A 21,584-nucleotide genomic window follows, 5' to 3' on the forward strand; every position below is an offset into this window, starting at 1 on the left:
CACCCAACACAGCACACACATCCCACCACAACACATCCCCAACACACACTCAAATACAACACACATGTACACACAACACACCCCCAACACACATACATACCACACACCCCTCAATACAGCACACATACTAACACAAATAAACACCACTTACACCCTCAACACAGCATACACATCACCCACACTTGCACAACACCACACACATATATGTAACACACCCAACACAAACTCTCCCTCTCTCTGCCCAGAGTTGCAGCCACCACTCTCTCCATCACCTACACATGCACATACTCCACACAGACTTAGTTCCAGGACCTTGACTCAGTCTTGAAGAACAGTAAATGTACAGCTCAGGATGTGAGAGACCCCAAGCCCAGCTTCCAACAGTGATGGATGGTGCTCGAAATAACCTAGCCCTGTCCTGAGGGGTGCAGTCCCAGAAGCAGAGAGGCCACAGGCGAGTGGAGGCTCTTCCTGCACTTGGCATCTTTAGCTACATTTTAACCACACCAACAGTTTGGGATCTTGCTGCGCATGCACTTTATCCTTAATCTCTCCACCACCCACCTCCCTGCTCCTGAACTGCCCCTTTAACCAAGCTCCTGGTCTTCAGTCCAGAGATTCAACAGATACCTGCACTCTCAGAAATACCAAGGCCCCAGTGAATGCTGCTTCCACCCGAGGTGTAACAATCCCTTTGGAAGCTGGACCAGGAAGTTGCCTGGATTGGAGGGGAGATGAAGGCTGAACAAACTTGGGTCACATTGATAGGTGGACAATCTTCCCAGGGTACCAGGGGTGGGGGGGGGGGGGGGGGGGGAATTTTAGAGATGGCACTTTTCATTTACACAGAGTGGTGGGTGCCTGGTATGGACTGACGAGGGCAATGGTGGAATCAAATCCATTAGCAGTGTGTTTAGGAGGCTGCTACATGGACACTTAAATCTGCAGGGAACAGAGGTAATGGTTCACGTGCAGGCAGTAGAAATTTAGTGTCACTGGAATTGTGGTTGGCACAGATACTGTGGGCTGAAGAGCCTGTTCCTGCTCTAATTCTGACCCCCCCCTCACAGTCTAGCCTTGTGTGTGTGTGTGTGTGTGTGTGTGTATGTGGGGGGGGGGCTAACAGTGTTTGTTTTTAGGTTGTCCAGAGTGGTGCTGGCGAAGAAGGTGTGAAGGAGGCGACTTTTTCGGAAGACCTGTCTGGGTCCCTGGGACGGGGCTGAAGTTCCCACCCTTCCTGTGACAAGCCGCTGGCCTGTCGGATGGGGTGTGAACAGGTTTTGAAATAGATTCTTTTGAGTGTCATGGACAGGTGCAACATGACAAATCAGCCTTGAAACAGGGCCTCCGCTTCCTGCAGCCTTTTGAGAGACACTGAACAGCGTGAGTTTGCAACAAAGGTAGAGGGAGCTCCGAGGTAATAGAATTTTACCTCCTATGGATGCTGTGAGACTGACTGAGTTTCTCCAGCATTTACTGTGTGTTTTTACTACAATCACAGTGTCTACAGCGTGTTTCACTCCAGCTGGCAGGGTTGTGGGCTCCATAGGCGTGTTGGGAGACCTGAGCACTAAACTTCAGTATAACACTGTGAGAGGGGCAGTACCGATACCTGGAGGGGCTGCTTCTCAAATTCTGGCTGTACTTCAGCACCACGCTCCTGATCTATGATCGCGTAGTGGTGTGGGGGTGGGGGGGGGGGGGGGAGGTGGGGAGGGGAGATGGAGTCAGGTGTTCAGAAGATCTCCTTGTGGGGTTGTTGTTGGGCCTGGCGAAACTGGCTATTCACGGGTCAAATCAGAGGGCGGTTGAGGGGGGTGGAGCGAGCTGACTGCCTGTCCCTCTTTTGGGGTTACATCTGGGCCCACGTGGCATGAGAGTGGGACTGAGAGAGCACATGATGTCTGATGGGTCTGAGAATGAGTTCCGGGGACGGTGGGCCCCCTAGGCTGATGGTGAAAATCATATTTTAATTTGATGCGTAATACTGTGGCATAGAGAGACGGCGGTGATTACTGCTTCTCATGTTAATGGTGATTTTTAGTTGTAGCTCTGTGTGTGTTTGTGTCTTGTTATGTTGTAGTTTTGAACAAAGTTTGTAGGTTAAAAAAAATCCAGTACAGAGGGAGCACCCTCTCCAGCCTATTCCCCCCACTGCCCCCGTCCTCTGACCTGTGTATGCTCCCTCTTGTTCACTTTGCACCCTGTCCCTTACCTTCCATAATGGAGATGTGCACTGCCCTCCTGCGAGTCCTGGGCACGCTGCTCAACCGTGAGCCGTGGGAAATGGAGGGGCAACTCCGACTGGGCACCAGCCCTGACCTGGGGGCAGGGAGAGCACGGATGAAAACGCTCATGGTGTCACCACTTTCTACTCCCCCACCCCCCCTCCACCATGGACCTCCTCCTGCATCAGAATCCTTCATAATGATTTTTGTATCAATGTTACTAGTAAATCGTAATTCCCGTATATCATTGAATGTAATGGCAATAGTTGCAAATTGTGTAAATGTATTTCTTAGATTATATGAATACTAACAACAAAATTGTTTTGTAAAATCTTTCTGCACTGAATTACGTTAGTCACTGAGCAGAAACTTTTTTTGATTTTTCTCTTCAATTACTACCTAATTCTCAAAAAAGTTATTGATCTAGGTTTACAAATACCACAATATTGTAGCTAAACCACCAGAAAATTTGACAAAAGCCACGATAATAAAAACACCAGCAGCAATGAAAACAACAGCGCTTGCTGGTGGCGAGTGCAGACGAAACCTCATGATTCAAAGCGTCGTTGTCATTGGGTAATAACAGCTCTGACTGGAGCGCATTAGAAGGCTCAAAAGGTAAATTAGCAGAGAGTTTTAACCTTGTAGGTATATTGATACAAGGCTGGGCTTACCAAAAATGTTTTTGTCGTTATAACTAACTACAGGGATATTTTTATAAAAAATAAATTTTTGCTGAAACACTACACAAAAATGTTATAGACAGTAATTTTGATGTCACCCCCTCTGATGGTGTCACCTGGGTGGTCTGCACCCCTCTAGTGACACCGGTGTCAGTGACAGGGCCAAGGGCCTCAGGATTGGCCCCATCCCTCGTGGACTGGCATTCAGCCAGTCTCTCATTAACCATCTAAACCCTTGAACTATGATGGCCGCTGACAGATGGGCGACAGTGCAGGGGGAGATCCCATGAAGGGATTAACAGAACTGAGAAACGGTGGTGGGGGGGCGTTGGATGTCACAGAGGCAGGAGGGCTTCTCAGAGACAAGCCGACTGCCTGCCCCTCTTTCAGGGTTACATCCGCGCCTGTGTGTCATTAGAGCAGAAGCATGCGATATTGGATGGGACGGTGTCAGAGTTCCGGGAATGGTGAGACCTTCAGGTGATCAAGTACGTCATAGATAATAACAACAGTATTTTAATTTGAAAATGTAAATTGTATGTAACAGAGAGGTCAGTATAGATTTACCACCTATCGCAATATTTTTTCGCCCTTAATGTAAATAGTTTATCAGATGTAGTTGTGTGTATAGTTTGTGTTGTCATGTTGTTTGTTGAAATAAATGTTTTATGTAAAAAGTGGTTCTCAGAGAACAACTACTATATCAGTGTAGATAGATGATGCAGAGGGTGTTTGACTGGGTTTTTGAGTACAGAGAGGAACATTTCCCTGTAGAATATCTTACCCAACAAGCAGAGGTGGGTTGTCAGCAAATGTTCACCCTCACCTGTGAATCTCTGGGGGGCTCCTCTTAATCTTCGCGCTGGATTCGATCACCTCCTTGGCGACTCTGCCGCTGAAAGTAGAGCCACAGAATGGGAGGCTGAGTGATGGAAGCAATGGGTTGGTGCTAACCCTCCCCTCGCTCGCCCGTTGACCAGGTGGCTCCCTCCACAGGCAGCCTGTCCAGCAGGTTGTGGCACTGCATCTCAAAGCCACGGGTCTTTCCCTCAGATACTCCCATCTCCTCCCACATCCCATTGCTTTACGTTAGCCCCGACACAGGTGGGAGGAAGGAGAACTGGAATGTGAGAGGAATCAAGGGCTAGCTCAGAGCTGGAATAGGCATGATGGGCTGAACAGCCTCCTATTTCTCAAGAGAATCCCAGAGTACACGAGGATGGGTGTGGACCCACCTCAGTTAAGTGATCATTTAGATACAACGTTGCATAAATCCCTGGATGGAATTAAAAAACTAGAACAAAATTTTCTGAGACTATGTGGGTTCTACTTTGAGATGTATTCAATCATCTTCTCTTTGTGCTATTACAATTTAAAGTAGTCCATCATGCCCACTGTTCCAAAACTCGATTGGCGAAATTCTATCCTGACTTCTAAATGCAATGAATGTAGAACTGAAGATGGTTCATTGTATCATCTGTTTTGGTGATGTTCCTCTCTTCTCAATTATTGGGAGACGTACTTTGTCCACTATCTTTAGTTCTTAATATTAATTTGGCCCCATCTCCTTTTATTGCCTTGTTTGGAATATGTGGCCCAATGATCTGATATTGATTTCTTCACAATCCCATGTAGAAGCTTTTTCCTCCCTGATTGCCAGAAGGGCTGTACTATTGAAATGGAAAGATGTTCTCCCTCTCACTCACTCTAAGTGGGTGCCTGATACGATAGCTTGTTGTCTTTAGAAAAAAATTAGATGCTCCACCACAGTAACAAATGTAAACTATTTCTTTATGGGGTTCTGTCCTTAGTTATTTCCCAAATTTTTACGCTTAATTCATTTTTGATTCTTGACCTCATTGTTTATTTTCCGTTATCAGAGAGTGGACGATGTATTTTGCCAACAGCCTCTGTAGGTGGGGGTTGAATTTGTAGATTAGTCAGTTCCATTTTTTTTCTTTTTGCATGTTTTTTTAAAAATATAATGTAGGTTTTGTCATTACCGATATTAGAATCATATACATTATTGTTCACCTCATGTTTATTTACCTATATAACATTTGCTACATGAAGTTAATAAAAACATTGAAAAAGATGTAATGTTGCTAAATGTGGGGAGCTGTTAAAGAATGTTGTTCTACACCCACATCCATCCTTCTGCATTTGGACCACCAGGCTCCTCAGCCAATCATAATACCTGCACCACTCAGCCTGATTGCCATGGCGAGAACAGACATCCATGCCCAATGGAGAACAGGAATGACTCCTGATGATTCCCATCCATGCATTTCCAATCCAGTGGCAGGAACAATGCCGACTGGTTGTGGCCTTTGCTTCTCTCCCCTCTCACTCTTCTACCCAGTGAAGTTTACAGTGACCTCGACTCCCTGGGACTACTCACCTGTATCTGAACCGACTTCCCTTGAAGAACATGTTGCTGCTCGAAACCGTTCGTACCTGACTGGACTTCTCAAACCTGAGGAATGGCAGAGAGAGCATCACATTCTCCACAGCCATTGGCCCTCGCTGGAGACCCCACCAGCAGTAACTAACAACTTCCCCAAACCCCTATCCTTTAACCAGACCTTGAAGTCTATGCTGCCTTTAACACAGTAGTTCTGAACATTATCCAACAGAACTGGGTCAGGTGACCAGAAGCTTGGTCATAGAGCTGATGTTCATGAAGAGAGTGATGGAGGGGTTCAGGGAGGGAGTTTATACAGCATCTGTGGAGAGAGAAATAGGTTAACTTTTCAGGTTGATGACCCAGTCCTACTAGAAATGATCAAACTGCCATTCCAAATGTGGAACAAAATATTCCAGGGTGTTCCACAATTCAGAAGGCAAAAAGGACTGTCTTGTTAATTGGACAACATCAGACTCTAGAGCAGAGGTTCTCAACTTTTTTTTTCCAACATACATATCTTAAGTAATCCCTTACTAACCACAGAGCACCTATGGCATAGGATGCTAGAGGTTACTTAAGGTTATATATGAGTGGAAAGAAAAAGGTTGAGAACCACTGCTCTAGAGGTTAGAAAGGCCTTTGCTTAGCAGATAGTGATGGGGAATTTGAATTCGTATGGGGGGAAGACAAAACAGCAGTGGGTTGCACATATTACTGGGAGATGTTTACGTACCTCTGAATAGGTGGTAATGAAATAAGAGTGCCTGTAAAACAGGTAATACAGTCACAGTAACCATGGGATGGTTTAATCTACCAAAGTGGTGCAGGAAAGTATTTCTCACCCTGTGGACGCTTGGGTTATGTGGAATTTTTTTTAAAAATAAAATCGGCCAGGAGGCAGGTGGGTTAAACCCACATGTGTAATTTGAGCCTCCATGAACGTGCTGTGGCCTCCAGGAGATCAGGACGGCCCCACTGAGAAGAGCTGATTTTTTCTCCTGATGAAGAGTCGATAACAGGTGTTCACTCTTTAGAAATAAGGGATCTCCCATTGAAGACAGCTCAACTAAATGCTTTTGCAGTAAAAACTCTGAACCTCAAAGGGCTACCAAAGAACGACAGAGGCAGGGTCTTTATACATTTTGAAGGCAGCAGTGGAAGACATGATTAATGAAGGGTGGACAGTGATGAGCAGTTGAGGTTGTAACCAATGACAGGACAGGCAGAGGGTCCTTGCCCTTCCCCTGATGTTTGGGTGGTCATTTGGTCAGCTGTAAGGAGCTGATGATGGGGAGAAGAGGAGGGATGGGATAGGACACAGGGCTGGGGTCTCTTCTCTGGCCATGCCATGGACTCACTTGTAAAAGGCTTGATTCTCCACTCCACACTTCCACAGGTGTTTGCAGGCCTCAGGCGTTGGGGCAAAGTACGTCAAAATCACCTTTGATTCCTGGCATGAAGATCACAAAATAAATTGGTTAAAGGTCCGAGAACCAGAGTCGAGCCTCATGCGCACACACACCCCACTTCAGGGAGAGAAGCTGTAGATCAATGAGGAGAAGGGCTATCCCGCTGCGAGGGACAGGAGGAGGGCTGCAGAGCTAATTTTTTAAGTGCCAAAACTCACAAAAACGGCAACAAGGAGGTGCCAGAGCCATCCCTGGAGTTGCCCCATGAGGTGCCCGAGTGGTGTTCTGGTGAGCTCCGGCAGCACTGCACCCTGGCGCAGCAGTAACTATGGCCCTTCCTCACCACTGGCTCAGAACTTGTGTGTCTATTACAATGTCTGGGAAGGTCCAAGGGTTTTGGTCACACATTTTGTTTACTCTGCCCTCTCCCAGACTGTACAAAGGGGACCTGGTATCGGAGGGTCTTCATGGAGCAATCTCCAGAGGATCTCAGTGAAGTTGCCATCTCTCCAGAATGTCCTAACCCATTTTTCTGGACACAGTGCATTGGTTGGCCACAGACAATCTTTGCTGTGAAGGATTTTGGTGGAACACTGGGCTCCCAACGCACTCTGCCAACAGCTGTCGGCATCCTTCCTGCTGTTATTGAATGGCCAGAGATGGAAACTTGGTCTATAGGCAATGAGAGGACACGCTGGGAAGGGCAATAATGGTTGCCAGCTCAAGACAAGGCATGCATCTGGGTGATTCTACAGCTGCCGCATGAACATGGAAGTATCTCAGAAGATCGAAGTATGGTGGTTTGGCTGCGGGGTTCAACAGACTCAGCAGGGTTCATAGCATCAACATTCACCTCTTTCTGAGTGGCGTATAAATTAAACGTTTTTCCTTCAAACTTCATCTTGCTCACTTCAGTCCTGGAAGTTAAAGGAAACAATCTCTGTGTTAGTTGTAACTTCAGCAGTTGCTTGTCTAGAGTCAATGTGATCTTAACACAGTGGGGCAGTTTAATGTTACCAGACACACACATCCAGTTCTCTACAAGCTCTGGACCTCAAGTTATGCCCTTCCACTAAAACACCTCATTAAAGTGTCCAGTGGAAGCGCACAGTTCAAGGCCTCCCTGTCTTGTTCAGACACATGATTAATCCACAGATTGATCAGCATCTACAGTCAGTTTGAGTCTGCATCAAGTGCAAAGGTAAACTGCAACAAGAGCAATCTGGTCTGACCAGTCCACCATCCCCTTCGACCTTAAGGTGTTAGCGAGCTGGTTTGGAGGGGCCGAGGCATGCAAGAAGAATTGGTTGGAGTGGATCGCAAATGTCCACCAGAAATTGGGTCTGTGGGCACGACACTCCCTCTCAATAACACGGAATGCCTAATCGCCAGGGCTCACAAACGACCATCAGGAATTGGCCTGTCTGTCAGTGAGAGGAGCCCTCCCAGTCCTTCCTGTACAACCAGAACATCACTGCCCATGAACATTATCCTCAAGATGACTGTGGTGCAGAGGGGACAGTCGTCTACCTCTTTGCTGAATGCTGATTCGCTAAGAGTGTATGGAGAAGGATGCGAGGGTTCATCCCCAGCAGCAGCGTGACAGAGAACCATCAACTCGATGATAGACGCACTTTGATCTGCCCAAAGCTGATGGTCTTTCAGCACACAGAGATGTTGGGGAGGAAATGCTGATAACTGGCACATTCCAGGCCGCAGGAGTATGTGCTGAGAGCCACTCAGAAGCTTGGTGCAGCCAACACGAGGGCACTGTGGGAAGGACCACTGTCTAGAGCCCTCCCATTACCAGGCATTGAGGGGGTGAGACCGATGGGAGGTCCCTCAACCAACAATGGGGGCGAAGCGTCAAGGTACCACAGGAGAGGTAATGGGGTATTTAGAGCACAAATATAACAATGTATGTTGATAGGAATGTATAGATTTGACTGACATTATGGGGTGAAAAGACCTTGAACTGTTTTCTCTTGTAAATAATTTATTGTGAATAAAAAGTTACATTAAAAAAGTTACAGTGGCCAGTGTGGGCACAGCAAGGGAGGAGAGGGGAAGCAGTGGGGGAGAGGGCTTACTTCACAGACTATCAGGGAACCATCTTTCAGACATGTTGAAAACCAACATTACAGCGAAGCTAATAGCCCAGGACTGAGAGATTGGTCAAGACTGATCTGGGTTTGAGACCAGGAAGATTTGGAGCTTCAACGCTTCAGGGAGACGATTTGCAGCCGACTCTCTGGGGTTTGCACATGATGTAGCACCAAACACGAGAAATTCCGTGCTGGTCCAGAGATTCTAACAGCCCTGAGCAAACCCTTCCAGTTGCCGTCACAATGACCAAGACATGGTCAGGTACTGGAAGACCCTCCAGGGACAACTCCGGTGATGTGGGCCAGAGAGAGGTGTCAGCTTCGATCAGTGAGTTCAGAGTCTCTGATGACCTGACAATTGGGCAATGGGGTTGTCCCTCGGTAAGGGATACATGGATGTGTCCTGCCCTTCCCTAGGGATCCTTGCACTTACCACTTTATAAACTGAATCCTCTTGTTTCCTTGTAGCACCACAAACCCAGATGGCGTGAAGGCTAAAAACGCAGCGTTCCCTGAGACATCCTGCAGAGAAATGTTGACATTGTGAAACCTGGGAGCTTTGCTGAGATTGTTGATGGGATATTTTTACAGCATCATGTCATCCCATCTATCCAGAGCTCCCCTTCGAAGCAGATCACCCTGAGCACACTACTCCAATATGCAGGGAGGGAGGGAATGAGGGAAGGAGCAGGAGAGAGAGAGAATGGAGGGAGGGAGAGAGAAAAGAGAGAAAGAAAGGAGAAAGGGGAGGAGAAAGAGAAGAGAAAGAAACCAGAAGAGAAATGGAGGGAGGGGGCGTGGGGGGAGGGAGGGGGCGTGGGGGGAGGGAGGGGGCGTGGGGGAGGGAGGGGGCGTGGGGGGAGGGAGGGGGCGTGGGGGGAGGGAGGGGGCGTGGGGGGAGGGAGGGGGCGTGGGGGGAGGGAGGGGGCGTGGGGGGAGGGAGGGGGCGTGGGGGGAGGGAGGGGGCGTGGGGGGAGGGAGGGGGCGTGGGGGGAGGGAGGGGGCGTGGGGGGAGGGAGGGGGCGTGGGGGGAGGGAGGGGGCGTGGGGGGAGGGAGGGGGCGTGGGGGGAGGGAGGGGGCGTGGGGGGAGGGAGGGGGCGTGGGGGGAGGGAGGGGGCGTGGGGGGAGGGAGGGGGCGTGGGGGGAGGGAGGGGGCGTGGGGGGAGGGAGGGGGCGTGGGGGGAGGGAGGGGGCGTGGGGGGAGGGAGGGGGCGTGGGGGGAGGGAGGGGGCGTGGGGGGAGGGAGGGGGCGTGGGGGGAGGGAGGGGGCGTGGGGGGAGGGAGGGGGCGTGGGGGGAGGGAGGGGGCGTGGGGGGAGGGAGGGGGCGTGGGGGGAGGGAGGGGGCGTGGGGGGAGGGAGGGGGCGTGGGGGGAGGGAGGGGGCGTGGGGGGAGGGAGGGGGCGTGGGGGGAGGGAGGGGGCGTGGGGGGAGGGAGGGGGCGTTGGGGGAGGGAGGGGGCGTGGGGGGAGGGAGGGGGCGTGGGGGGAGGGAGGGGGCGTGGGGGGAGGGAGGGGGCGTGGGGGGAGGGAGGGGGCGTGGGGGGAGGGAGGGGGCGTGGGGGGAGGGAGGGGGCGTGGGGGGAGGGAGGGGGCGTGGGGGGAGGGAGGGGGCGTGGGGGGAGGGAGGGGGCGTGGGGGGAGGGAGGGGGCGTGGGGGGAGGGAGGGGGCGTGGGGGGAGGGAGTAATCCAGAGATGATCATGTTCTTTGGTTCTGCTTTTTAATTTGGTCCCAGCTCCCCAAATTCCCTTAGTAGAATCTTTTTTCTACGTTAGACCATGATGATTGGATCTTTCCTCTTCCAATGCAAATTCCTCTGCAGATCAGATAAGATGACCCGATCCAGACACCAGGTATCCAACACAGCCTTCAGATGCTCTATCCTTGCAACAGAGAACTTTGTCTATCCCCCCAAGTACCCTGATTACCACTACATTGCTCTTCTAGGCCCCCCACCTCTTGAATGGCATCCTGAACCATTGTGCCACAGTCAGCTGCTCATCCTTCTTGCAGCCCCCACACAAGGAGGAGGAATCTCGACCTTGTGAGTCAAGATCAAGGGCTGGGAATCCTCCAGCATGGTCTCTTGGATTCCATTACCTGCTTCACTTGTAGTCACACCCTCTTGTCCACAACCACAGGCTAAATCTGAGGCAGCTATTCTTAATGAGTGTGAATTCCTCCTGAAACAAAATGTCCGGGTACTTCTCCCCCTTCCCTGATGTGTCGCCTTGTTTAATACTCAGATTCCAGGTCATAAATTTCGAGCCAGATGTAGTCATCAAGGTCCACCAGCTCCCACATCATCCAGCTACAATACATCATCTGTTTCTGCATGCTGACTTCATTTAATGACTTCTATATAACCAGTACAAAATCCTTACCTGTTCCTCACCTGTGCCTCGTGAACTGAAGCCTCAAAGTCCCACTCCGACACTGAGTCACTCGCACACTGGCTGCTCAGCTTGAGCTTCCCTTCTTTTTATTTGTTACTACCCCTTATCTGTAGCACTCACTCCAAATAATTACCAACCAAGGTAAGGTAACACCTTTTCCCCGGGTAGGGGAAATCTAAAACTCCAGGTGAGAGGAAATGATTTGAAAAGGAGCTGAGGGGTACAGAGGGTGGTGGGTAAATGGAATAGCTATTGGAGGAAGTCACAGAAGCATTCAGAAAGCATTTAGACAGGTACATGGATGAGAGGAGCCATTCTCAATGGCACCCCTACAGCCCCACTGTGGGCCACAGCACATTTAAATGAAAGCCTTGTTTTCTTTTCGTCTCACGTAACATAAATATTGTTTTTACTTTATATGCAGGTGGAAGAAGAATGGAAGAAACAAAAACATGACTGCTTCGAAGGGAAGGGGGCCCATAAACTTTGAGCAGAATCCTGGGGGAGCCAGAGGTGAAAAAAGGTTTAGAATGGCTGGGTTAGAGGGATATGGGTTGAACGCATATGGGACTGGCTTGGTCAGTAAGGACACATTGGGCCGAACAGCCTGTTTCCATACTGTGGAACTCCATGACTCTCTCTAAAGAGTGGGATGGGAGAAAGGAGGGAAAGGGGGATGGAGGGAGAGCTACAGTTCGGGAGCAGGTCATTGGAACCAAGCAGAATAGCAGGGAAAAGGGGGAAAGAGAATGGGAAGGGTAGAAGAAGATTGGGGGAGTCATTGGAAGGGCATCAAAACAATAAAGATGAATTAACTATCAAGCAGTGAGGGGGGTGGATTGGTGTGGGGTCTGTGTTAGGGTGAGTATCCGCAGGCTGGAGAGGCAATGGGCCCAGGCTCTGCTTCATAGCCATGAGGTCTAAACCCAGTCCCTCAACCCCTCTTCCCAGTCCATCTCCATCTCCTCAGACCCTCTCCCTTCTCTCTCCCCATCCCCTCCCCTCTTTTCCCTCCCCAGGCCCTACCTTGCAGGGATGTGGATCGACTCCATACGTTTCCAGCGTCTGGGCTTTCTTCAGGAAGTTCAGCTCTGCTGTGTCTGGAGACTGGCCTCTACGTGGACAGGAGGGAATCCGTAAATGAGGTAACCCTCCCACTAGATATCATCCCATGCAGACACCCCTCCACCCACCAGATACCCACTCAGCTAGATAACCCCCTCTAGCTATATGCCCCTCCAGTCAGACCCCCCTCAGCTAGATAACGCCTCCTGCCAAATCCCCCCACCAGCCACTTACCCCATGAGTAAGAAAAATCCCCACCAACTAAAAGAACTAGCAACCAGAAAAGGCCCCACATAGTCAAAATAATCCTTCCCCAGATGGAGACACCCCATCCCACAGACATTTCCTGTACTATCCCCAACTCTGATCCCCAGGGGTCTCTGTATGAACCAGTCATAGGACTAAAAAGGAAAAGAAAAGCTCATGGGCCCTTCAACCCATGCCTCACCCACTCACCCCATCCACCTCCTCACTCTCCACCCACTGCCCATTCCTCACCCTCTTCCCATTCCCCAACCACTCCCCACCCTCTTCCTATTCCCCACTCGCTCCCTGCCCAATCCAGTCAACTTCTCTGTGGAAGTACCCAACAGAATTTCCCCCATGAGTTCACATGAAGCTTACTGTACCCTAGTTCGGTTTTGTGGATCTCAGCAATTTTTCTTTCCAACTTCTCAGAATGTTTAGGGAAGAACTGGAACTTGGAACTGTATCCTTCTGGATGTTTTCCTGCATCATAGTCCCCGATTTCAGCTAGAATTGAGAATATATTTCACTAAAAATATATGAAACAAAAGTTTCATGGAAGAGCCTTGCTTCACAGAGGTGTGAGCGGCTAGCACAGAATTAGAGTGGTGGGCCAGCTCATCTGAGCGAGGGGCCCAGCAAGAGCAGAGGGACGGACTTACCACGGAGAGGTCCCTTGTGTGACATGCTCAGTGTCCACTGGGACAGTACAGTAAGGGCTGGAATAGACAACATCAACCACAGCTGGTGGGACTCACCATATATAGCAGCCCAGGAGAAGGCCAAGATAGTTGCCCTCCCCTCTGATTGTCACCCTGACCCCGATCCCTTAATCCAACTCATCACTCCAACCTCTCACCCCGATCCCCTCATCCTTTCCCCCTTCACTGACCCCTCACCCTCAACTCACCCCCCTCCCCCCATTCTGACCTCCTTACCTCTACCTCTCCACCCGGCCCTGCCTTTTCTCACCCTTGCTCACTGACATTTTGTTCACTGTTCCTGTAATGCCTCGGCCATATTTTGTTGTATGACTGGTTGTTGTTGTGAAGGGAGGGGTTACCTTGTAGGATGTAGGCTGCCAGCAGCGCTGCATCTGAGGTCTTACACAACAGGCGGCCATGGTACAGATCTCGCTTTATCTGCAGGAAGACCAGGTACCTGGAGAGGAAGCAGACTGGGTGAAGGCAGGTGCTACACCAAGGAAGAAAGTCAGTCACAGGTTGGGGTGGGATATCCAGGGGCAGCTCTGGGTGGTTGTGGATGTGGATCCAGGACTGAGTCACAGAAGGCAGGGTTCTGTGAAATGTGCTGGCAATGGGCAAGACTCCCGGAACAGTGCGATTGTCATTGCCAGAACTTTCCATAATCCATTGACCCCTACACAAGAACAAAAGTACGAAGAGCAGGAGGAGGCCATTTGGCCTGTCAAGCCTGCCCTGCTTCTCAATAAGATCATAACTTGTGTGGACTCAGCTCCACCTACCTGCATGCTCCCCTTACCATGCAAAACTCCTTCTACCTCTGCCTTAAATATATTTATTGAGGCAGCCTCCACTGCCTTCTTGGGCAGAGAATTCCACAGATTTACCATCCTCTGGGAGAAACAGTTCCTCCTCGTCTCCATCCTAAATCTACTCCCTGAACCTTAACGTTATGGCCCCTAGTTGTAACCTCACCGACCAGTGGAAACAACTTTCCTCCCTCTATCTTATTGGTTTTCAAACTTTTTCTTCCACTCACATTCCACCTTAAGTATTCCCTATATCATTGGTGCTTGTTGATTAGTAAGGGATTACTTAAGGTGGGATGTGAGTGGAAAGAAAAAGTTTGAAAACCACTGTTTTAATCGTACCTAATTGACTCATTAGGTTTCATAACTCCAAAGGAAATGGGCCCATGACAATTTTTCTCAAGCAAAATATTTCAGTAACAATTGGGTCTAGAGCAGTGATTCTCAACCTTCCCTTCCCACTCACATCCCATCTTAAGTAATTGAGAGCACTGACAGCATAGGGATTATTTAAAGTGGTATGTGAGTGGAAAGAAAAAGTTTGAAAACCACTGTTTTAATCGTACCTAATTGACTCATTAGGTTTCATAACTCCAAAGGAAATGGGCCCATGACAATTTTTCTCAAGCAAAATATTTCAGTAACAATTGGGTCTAGAGCAGTGATTCTCAACCTTCCCTTCCCACTCACATCCCATCTTAAGTAATTGAGAGCACTGACAGCATAGGGATTATTTAAAGTGGTATGTGAGAGGAAAGAAAAGGTTTGAAAATCGCTGTTCTTTCTGCTCCATCCCTTTCATAACTGTACATACCCCTCACCTTTCATTAGCCCAGTAACAGGCGACTGGCACCTCCTTACCTCGTTATTTCCTCCTTCAGTGTGGAAGGGTCTGTTGGGTAGAACTTGACACGGAAGCACATAGTGTATGGAGGTTGAGCTGCCAACAGAGGAAAGGTTCGTGTCATTTTTCTGGATGCAGCAGGCCCATAATAACCAACAATCCCACTGACCCAAAACATCGATTGGCCGTCTCTCTACATGGATGCTACCTGACCCACTGTTTGCTCAAGAATCTTACATTTCATTCAAATAGCCTCTCATTCTTTTAAATTACAATGAGTATAGATCGAAGTCGGTCAACCTTTCCTCAGAAGACAAGCCCTCCATACTGGGATCATCCCAGTGATCTTTCTCCAAATGACCTGTAATGATTCCTTCAAAACTCCACACAGATCTCCAGCAGTGGTCTCAGTCGGACTTCCTCCAACCTCCATTCCATTAACCTCCACAATGACCAGCTCCACCTATTTGTCAGCTTTGTGTTTCGAGAACAAAGTCCCTTTGTACTGCAGCTTTCTCCAGAATTAATGATCTATTTTTATCATTTTTCTTTCCTAAAGGACAATTTCATTTCTTCCTATTCCATTTGGCAACATTTCAGCCCTTTTTCACCTCCCATCATTTCTCTGTAAACTGTTGGCCTCCTTCTAACTTATCTCCTGTCTTTGAATCAAGCACAAACTTCACCACCAAATATTTGCTTCTGTTCTCGCAATCACAAATTTATATTGTAGTCACCAGTGCTGCCACAGAGTTACAAGGTACTGATCACCTAGCCTGATACGGAATCCCTGAGAATATAAGAACACAAGAGCAGGAATTGGCCATCCGGCCCATCGAGCCTACTCCACCATTCAATGAGATCAGGCTCAACTCCACCTACCTGCCTTTTCCCCATATCCCTTAATTCCCCAACTATGTAAAAATCTATCCATCCTGGTCTTAAATATATTTACTGAGGTCACCTCCACTGCTTCAATGGGCAGTGAATTCCATCGATTCATCTCCCTCTGGGGAAAACAGTTCCTCCTCTCCTCCGTCCTAAATCTACCACCCTGAATCTTGAGACTATGTCCCCTAGTTCTAGTCTCCCTCACCAATAGAAATAACTTACCTACCTCTATCTTACCCATGCCTTTCATAATTTTATACATTTCTATAAGATTCCCTCTCATTCTTCTAAATTCCAATGAATACGGTCCTGGATGACTCAATCTCTCCTCATAGGCTAACCCCTTCATCCCAGGAATCAACCTGGTGAACCTCCTCTGCACCACCTCCTCAAGTAAGGAGACCAGAACTGCACGCAGTTCTCCAGATGGGGCTTCACCAGTACCTTGGACAGTTGCAGCATAACCTCCCTGCTCCTTAATTCAATCCCTCTAGCAATGAAGGCCAATATTCCTTTAGCCTTCTTGATAGGCTGCTGCACCTACAAACCTTTCTCCCTATTTATTTCTTGTTTGTTAACCAATCCTCTATCTATGCCAATATATTACCCTAAGAACCAGGACTTCTGAAATAACCTTTTGTGTGGTACTGTTGAATGCCTTTTGAATATCTAAGTATTTCCCATCTACTGGTTTCCAAAGAACCCTCATCAACCATGCTGACTGCTTGACCAGATTAAAGCCTTTTACTAATGACTTCCACAACACCCTCTCTTACTCCCGAACCACTAATGTGTCCACTCTCACCTTTTCTCCCCTGATTGACCCAAGGTCTAGTCAGTCAGACTCGACGTGAATGTGTCAAGGGACAGCCCAGGGACTACTCAGTGTGATGGGAGAGGGGATGACCGATTGAAATGCGGTCACCGACTGAATTGAAGGCACAGTTGACATAGCAGTTAGAGCAACACTGTTACAGCTGCAGCAAACGAAACTGGGGTTGCAAGGACCAGGACTGTAAGGAGTTGGTACATTCTCCCCACCGTCTGCGTGGGTTTCCTCTGGGTACTTTGATTTCCTCCCACTCTTCAAAAATGTACGGGGGTTGTAGGTCACTTGGGTGTAATTGGGCGGCACAGGCTCGTGGGCCGAAAGAGCCTGTTACCGTACTGTATGTCTAAAATTTTTTTAAATAGCTATTGAACACAGGTCAAATTACAAACAAGATCTAAAATAATTTAGAATGTTTTTTTTGCACATGTGATTTGCTTTATTGATTTGCTTTACTGGAAATGACATAGTGCATGGAACAACATAGGAAAAGATAAAACAGTGAATATTTTACAATTTATTTACAGCATGCCAAAATCCAATTCCGGCCATTTAAACCTGTGCCGCCCAATTACACCCAAATGAACCTGTCGATTTTGGAACTGGGAGGAAACTAGAGCACCCAGAGGAAACCCATGCAGTCATGGGGAGAAATCCTTTCAGAAAGCGCCAGATTTGAACCCAGGTCATTGGCACTGCAATAGCATCAGGTTGACCTGCCTTCCAAAATATTTTCATTAGATTTTAAAATATCACTAATAACATTTTAACAAGAAATACTGCTGATAATTTGAAAACTTACATTTCATTTGTTTAATAATGGACTTGGAGAAATCCAACCAGTGCTGTAAAAACAATAAGACGTGGTTAAACACCAGGACCATGTAATTTGCCAAAGTCACGCATTTACATTAAGGTCGGTGGAAGAAAGTCTTGGTGGTTAATGCGTTCTTCCCGATCTCTGGAACCAGAACCAACGGGGCATCCAGGTGAAGTACAAAGCAATGCAAATCATTGGAATGCTCAACCACGGAGAGGAAAGAGGGACTGGGAGTGTGTGCCCATTCCCACTGTGTCCTCTCAACCCCAGTGGGAAGCAGAAGCCAGAGACTCTCCCACCTTTGTCACAAGCGGGAAGAGGATGGAATGCTGGTAATAGGACACTGGAGAAGGCAGACTGGAGCTGGAGGCCCACCAGCATGAACTGAAGTTCTGCACAAGCTTTCTCTGGTTCATCTCGGAGTCCAACTTTCTCCTATGAACCACAGTCTTGGGTGATTTCAGTAACTAGCCTAGAGAGTGGGACCTTTTCTGGATCCAGGAATGATCCAGGAATGATCCAGATCAGGGATCCCATCCTCCTCCATATTTGTTCTGAAAGCTGGTAGCATAAGTAAGTGGTGGAATAGGTGGGTGGGGGTGGGATCCTAGATTCCATGGCTCAGAACCTCCAGGACTGATATCACCTGCAGCACAGAATGTTATTCCTCATTCAAAATTGTGGCTCCACTGATCACTCTGGGCCACTGAATTTAGCATTGGCTCTCACAACATTGGACCCAAAACCTCTCAGATATTAAATCCAGTGAGAGGGAGAGTGGTGGGTGACACTGGGTGCATCCTCCAGTGGGAGAGTGGTGGGTATCACTGGGTGCATCCCCCCAGTGGGAGAGTGATGGGTGACACTGGGTGCATCCCCCCATGGGACAGTGGTGGGTGACACTGCGTGCGTCCCCCCCCCCCCAGTGGGACAGTGGTGGGTGACACTGCGTGCATTCCCCCCCCCCAGTGGGACAGTGGTGGGTGACACTGGGTGCATCTCCCCCAGTATGACAGTGTTGGGTGACACTGGGTGCATCTCCCCCAGTAGAACAGTGGTGGGTGACACTGGGTGCATCCCCCCAGTGGGAGAGTGGTGGGTATCACTGGGTGCATCCCCCCAGTGGGAGAGTGGTGGGTGACACTGGGTGCATCCCCCCATGGGACAGTGGTGGGTGACACTGCGTGCATCCCCCCCCCAGTGGGACAGTGGTGGGTGACACTGCGTGCATTCCCCCCCCCCCAGTGGGACAGTGGTGGGTGACACTGGGTGCATCTCCCCCAGTATGACAGTGTTGGGTGACACTGGGTGCATCCCCCCAGTGGGACAGTGGTGGGTGACACTGGGTGCACCCCCCAGTGGGACAGTGATGGGTGACACTGGGTGTGCACCCCTCCCAGTAGGACAGTGGTGGGTGATACTGAAGTGGGAGAGTGGCGGGTGACAATGGGTGCACCCCCCAGTGGGAGAGTGATGGGTGACACTGGGTGCACCCCCCAGTGGGACACTGTTGGGTGACACTGGTTGCATCCCCCCCAGTGGGACAGTAGCAGGTTACACTGGGTGCATCCCTCCCTAGTGTCATTCATTTTGTTTGAGAAGATGAATCCATTCTAAAAATAATTTCAAACTCAAAAAACAAAATGTTATGAGCAAATCTCAAAAGTCTGCACACATCATGACTGAATGAAACAATGTTGGAAAAACTCAGCAGGTCAAATCATGTATTTTCTACCAATGTTTCAGGCCTGAGCCCTCCATCAATGAGCAAAATGTAAGTAGACATCCGAACAAAATGTTGGCAGTGAGGGGAACAAAACAAAACACAGGAAAACAAAACATATTGGTTAAAATTATGATGGGCATGTTAGAAAGTTGTTTTAATCTTATTTGTTCATTAATGTGTTTTTCTGGGAGGACATTTTCTGTTTTTATCCCCTCTGATACTTATTCCACTGACTCCAGGCCCACAGCAAAGGGTCATGAATCCCAACTGTTCTCTGACGTGTTCCAATCCTGGGGTTTGGGAACAAAGAATTTGTGGCCACATGATGAGAAAGGAATGGATAAACGATCAAAGTGTCAACCCTTCTCCCACACCCTCCATGCTCCCTCCTGTTTAGCCACCCTTCCTGTCATGGGCCTGCTACCCTAGTTTGGTGCAGAGCTACCCAGTGAGACCAAACTATGCCCGTCTTTAGTTCATTTCATCGATGCTCCTTCACTCTATCCTTTCATCCACTGCTCCCTCTTATGTATTGCCATGCTGCACATCATCTCTTTTGTTGAAACCTGGCAGCCATCCAGATTAATTAATTTACTTCTCCTGAGTCACAGTGAGATCATCCAAACCTAATTACTGTAGGTCACTCCAGTGAAAGGAGATCTTGCCTGCAGCTGAGCTTCAAGCTGGCCCGCAGAACCATCCCATCCCAAATGCAGCAAGGTTGTTGCAATGTCAAACCTTGCTCCCTGAACGTGGTGGAGCCTTCAGGAATCCCAGTCCTGCCAGGTTCGGGTTCTATGAATTGACAGTAATGAACCCCCAACGGTGTTAAATAATATTAATCTTGTATAGCCTTTGGAATTTTTGTTTCGATTTTGGAAATGGAGCTGACATAAAAGGCTGGTTAATCAAATTTGGGGAAAACCCAATAGTTTTCCACTGGGTGCAAAGATGTTGGAGAATCATTCAACCAATGAGGCATCAGTGGGGGCAGGAAGGTCAGGAGATGACCCGCAAACTGGACCTAATATTTTGTGGCTCTTTGCTCTGTCACCTGTGGCCTCCAATACCCATGTCTACTCCCCTCCTCGTCCCAAGACAACTCCATCGCCCCATGCCCCTGAATCAGTCCACGATGATCAGAGGAAGTGATGTCATAACCTTGGGTGCACAAAATCTGCTTCCACTCTTCCCATATCCTCTCTCCCTTCTTCCATTCTTCCTTTCTCACTGAACTCCCTGCCCCCAAGTTGGTCTCTCCTTCCCTGTCCCTCTGCCTCTCCAACCTTCTGTCCAATAGCTTATCACCTCAGCCCTTCCCCAGCTTCTTATCCCCCTTTTTTCTTCCCTTAATATCGGCCCTTCCTCTCCACAGATGCTGACTGCCTGCCATGAACCTCCAGCTTCTCAATGTTTGCTCAAGATTCCAATGTCTGCAGTCTTTGAGTTTCTCAAAGAACCATTCCTCCTCATTGCCTGACAAAGAGCAAGCACCTTCACACACACTCATGATTGCACCAAAGCAGGCCATTCAGCCCATTTGTTTGTGCTGGCCCTTGGAAAGAGTCCCTGAACACTCCCATTCAATTGCTTTTTTTCCTCCACTCTGTAACATTGCTTCTTCACGTGTTCATTCATTGTTGCACTGATAGATCACGTTGAGTTCCCTCTGTCTGGGTGCTCAGGCAGTGGGGCCTATAATCACACTTGCTGTGTCAGTTACATCTCCCTCATCCCTTCTGCCTGAAATCCGTAGCCCAGGTGACTACTCATCCCATTACTGCCTCCTTGAATTAAATACATCTTTAAGAAGAATCCCAGTTTTGGAATTTGCTCAATATATATATACCTAACGAGGAGGATCAAAAATTTATGCAAGATATTTTTTTTTAAGATTGCAGACACACAAGGAAATATATTGATAGGAGGGGATTTTAACCTTAATTTGGACCCAATGTTGGATAAAACTGGACAAAAGACAAGTAAAAAGAATAAAGTAGCCAAATTTATGGATAAATCGATGCAGGAAATGAAAATGAATGAATGTATTCTATTGGAAAAAATAACTTATAATTTAAAAAATAATGTCACAATGTTTGAGCAAATTTGGGAACCATACATGGAACATATCAGAGAGAACATGCCGAGGACCTCCATCCCCTAAAATGAGAATGAAAATGATAAGAAGACAAAACAACTAGATTCAGTGTGCAATAAATAGATGAAGCATTTTTCTTGTTTATTTTCCTTTGTGTAAAAATATTGTTTTATGGTTTTATTGTTTTGCATATGTTGAATACTTATTGGTTTTGGAGGGGGTGGGTAGAGGGGAGGGAGGGATAGGGGGGGAAAAAAAAGGAGAGAAAAGACCACTGTGTAAATTTAATGAGAAATGTTTGTTCATATTTTGGTTGATATGGTT

The 21,584-nt window shown here is 48.3% G+C and overlaps 1 protein-coding gene across 4 annotated transcripts in view; it reads right to left on the bottom strand.

The window, feature by feature from the left end:
- Positions 1–21,584, bottom strand: part of LOC138749535 (FERM domain-containing protein 5) — an 89,427-nt gene that overhangs the window by 12,167 nt on the left and 55,676 nt on the right. For all 4 annotated transcript variants that reach the window (XM_069911004.1, XM_069911003.1, XM_069911002.1 and 1 more), the window contains 11 exons: positions 17,419–17,461; positions 14,914–14,992; positions 13,603–13,700; positions 12,923–13,046; positions 12,255–12,342; positions 9,266–9,354; positions 7,581–7,644; positions 6,677–6,768; positions 5,313–5,387; positions 3,738–3,806; positions 2,216–2,322 (listed from right to left, as the gene is read on the bottom strand). In XM_069911004.1, coding sequence (XP_069767105.1) covers positions 2,216–2,322; positions 3,738–3,806; positions 5,313–5,387; positions 6,677–6,768; positions 7,581–7,644; positions 9,266–9,354; positions 12,255–12,342; positions 12,923–13,046; positions 13,603–13,700; positions 14,914–14,992; positions 17,419–17,461 — 928 coding nt within the window. The remainder of the gene's footprint in view (positions 1–2,215; positions 2,323–3,737; positions 3,807–5,312; positions 5,388–6,676; positions 6,769–7,580; positions 7,645–9,265; positions 9,355–12,254; positions 12,343–12,922; positions 13,047–13,602; positions 13,701–14,913; positions 14,993–17,418; positions 17,462–21,584) is intronic.

Source organism: Narcine bancroftii, chromosome 14, assembly GCF_036971445.1.
Source record: "Narcine bancroftii isolate sNarBan1 chromosome 14, sNarBan1.hap1, whole genome shotgun sequence".
In the NCBI taxonomy this organism is placed as follows: Eukaryota; Metazoa; Chordata; class Chondrichthyes; order Torpediniformes; family Narcinidae; genus Narcine; species Narcine bancroftii.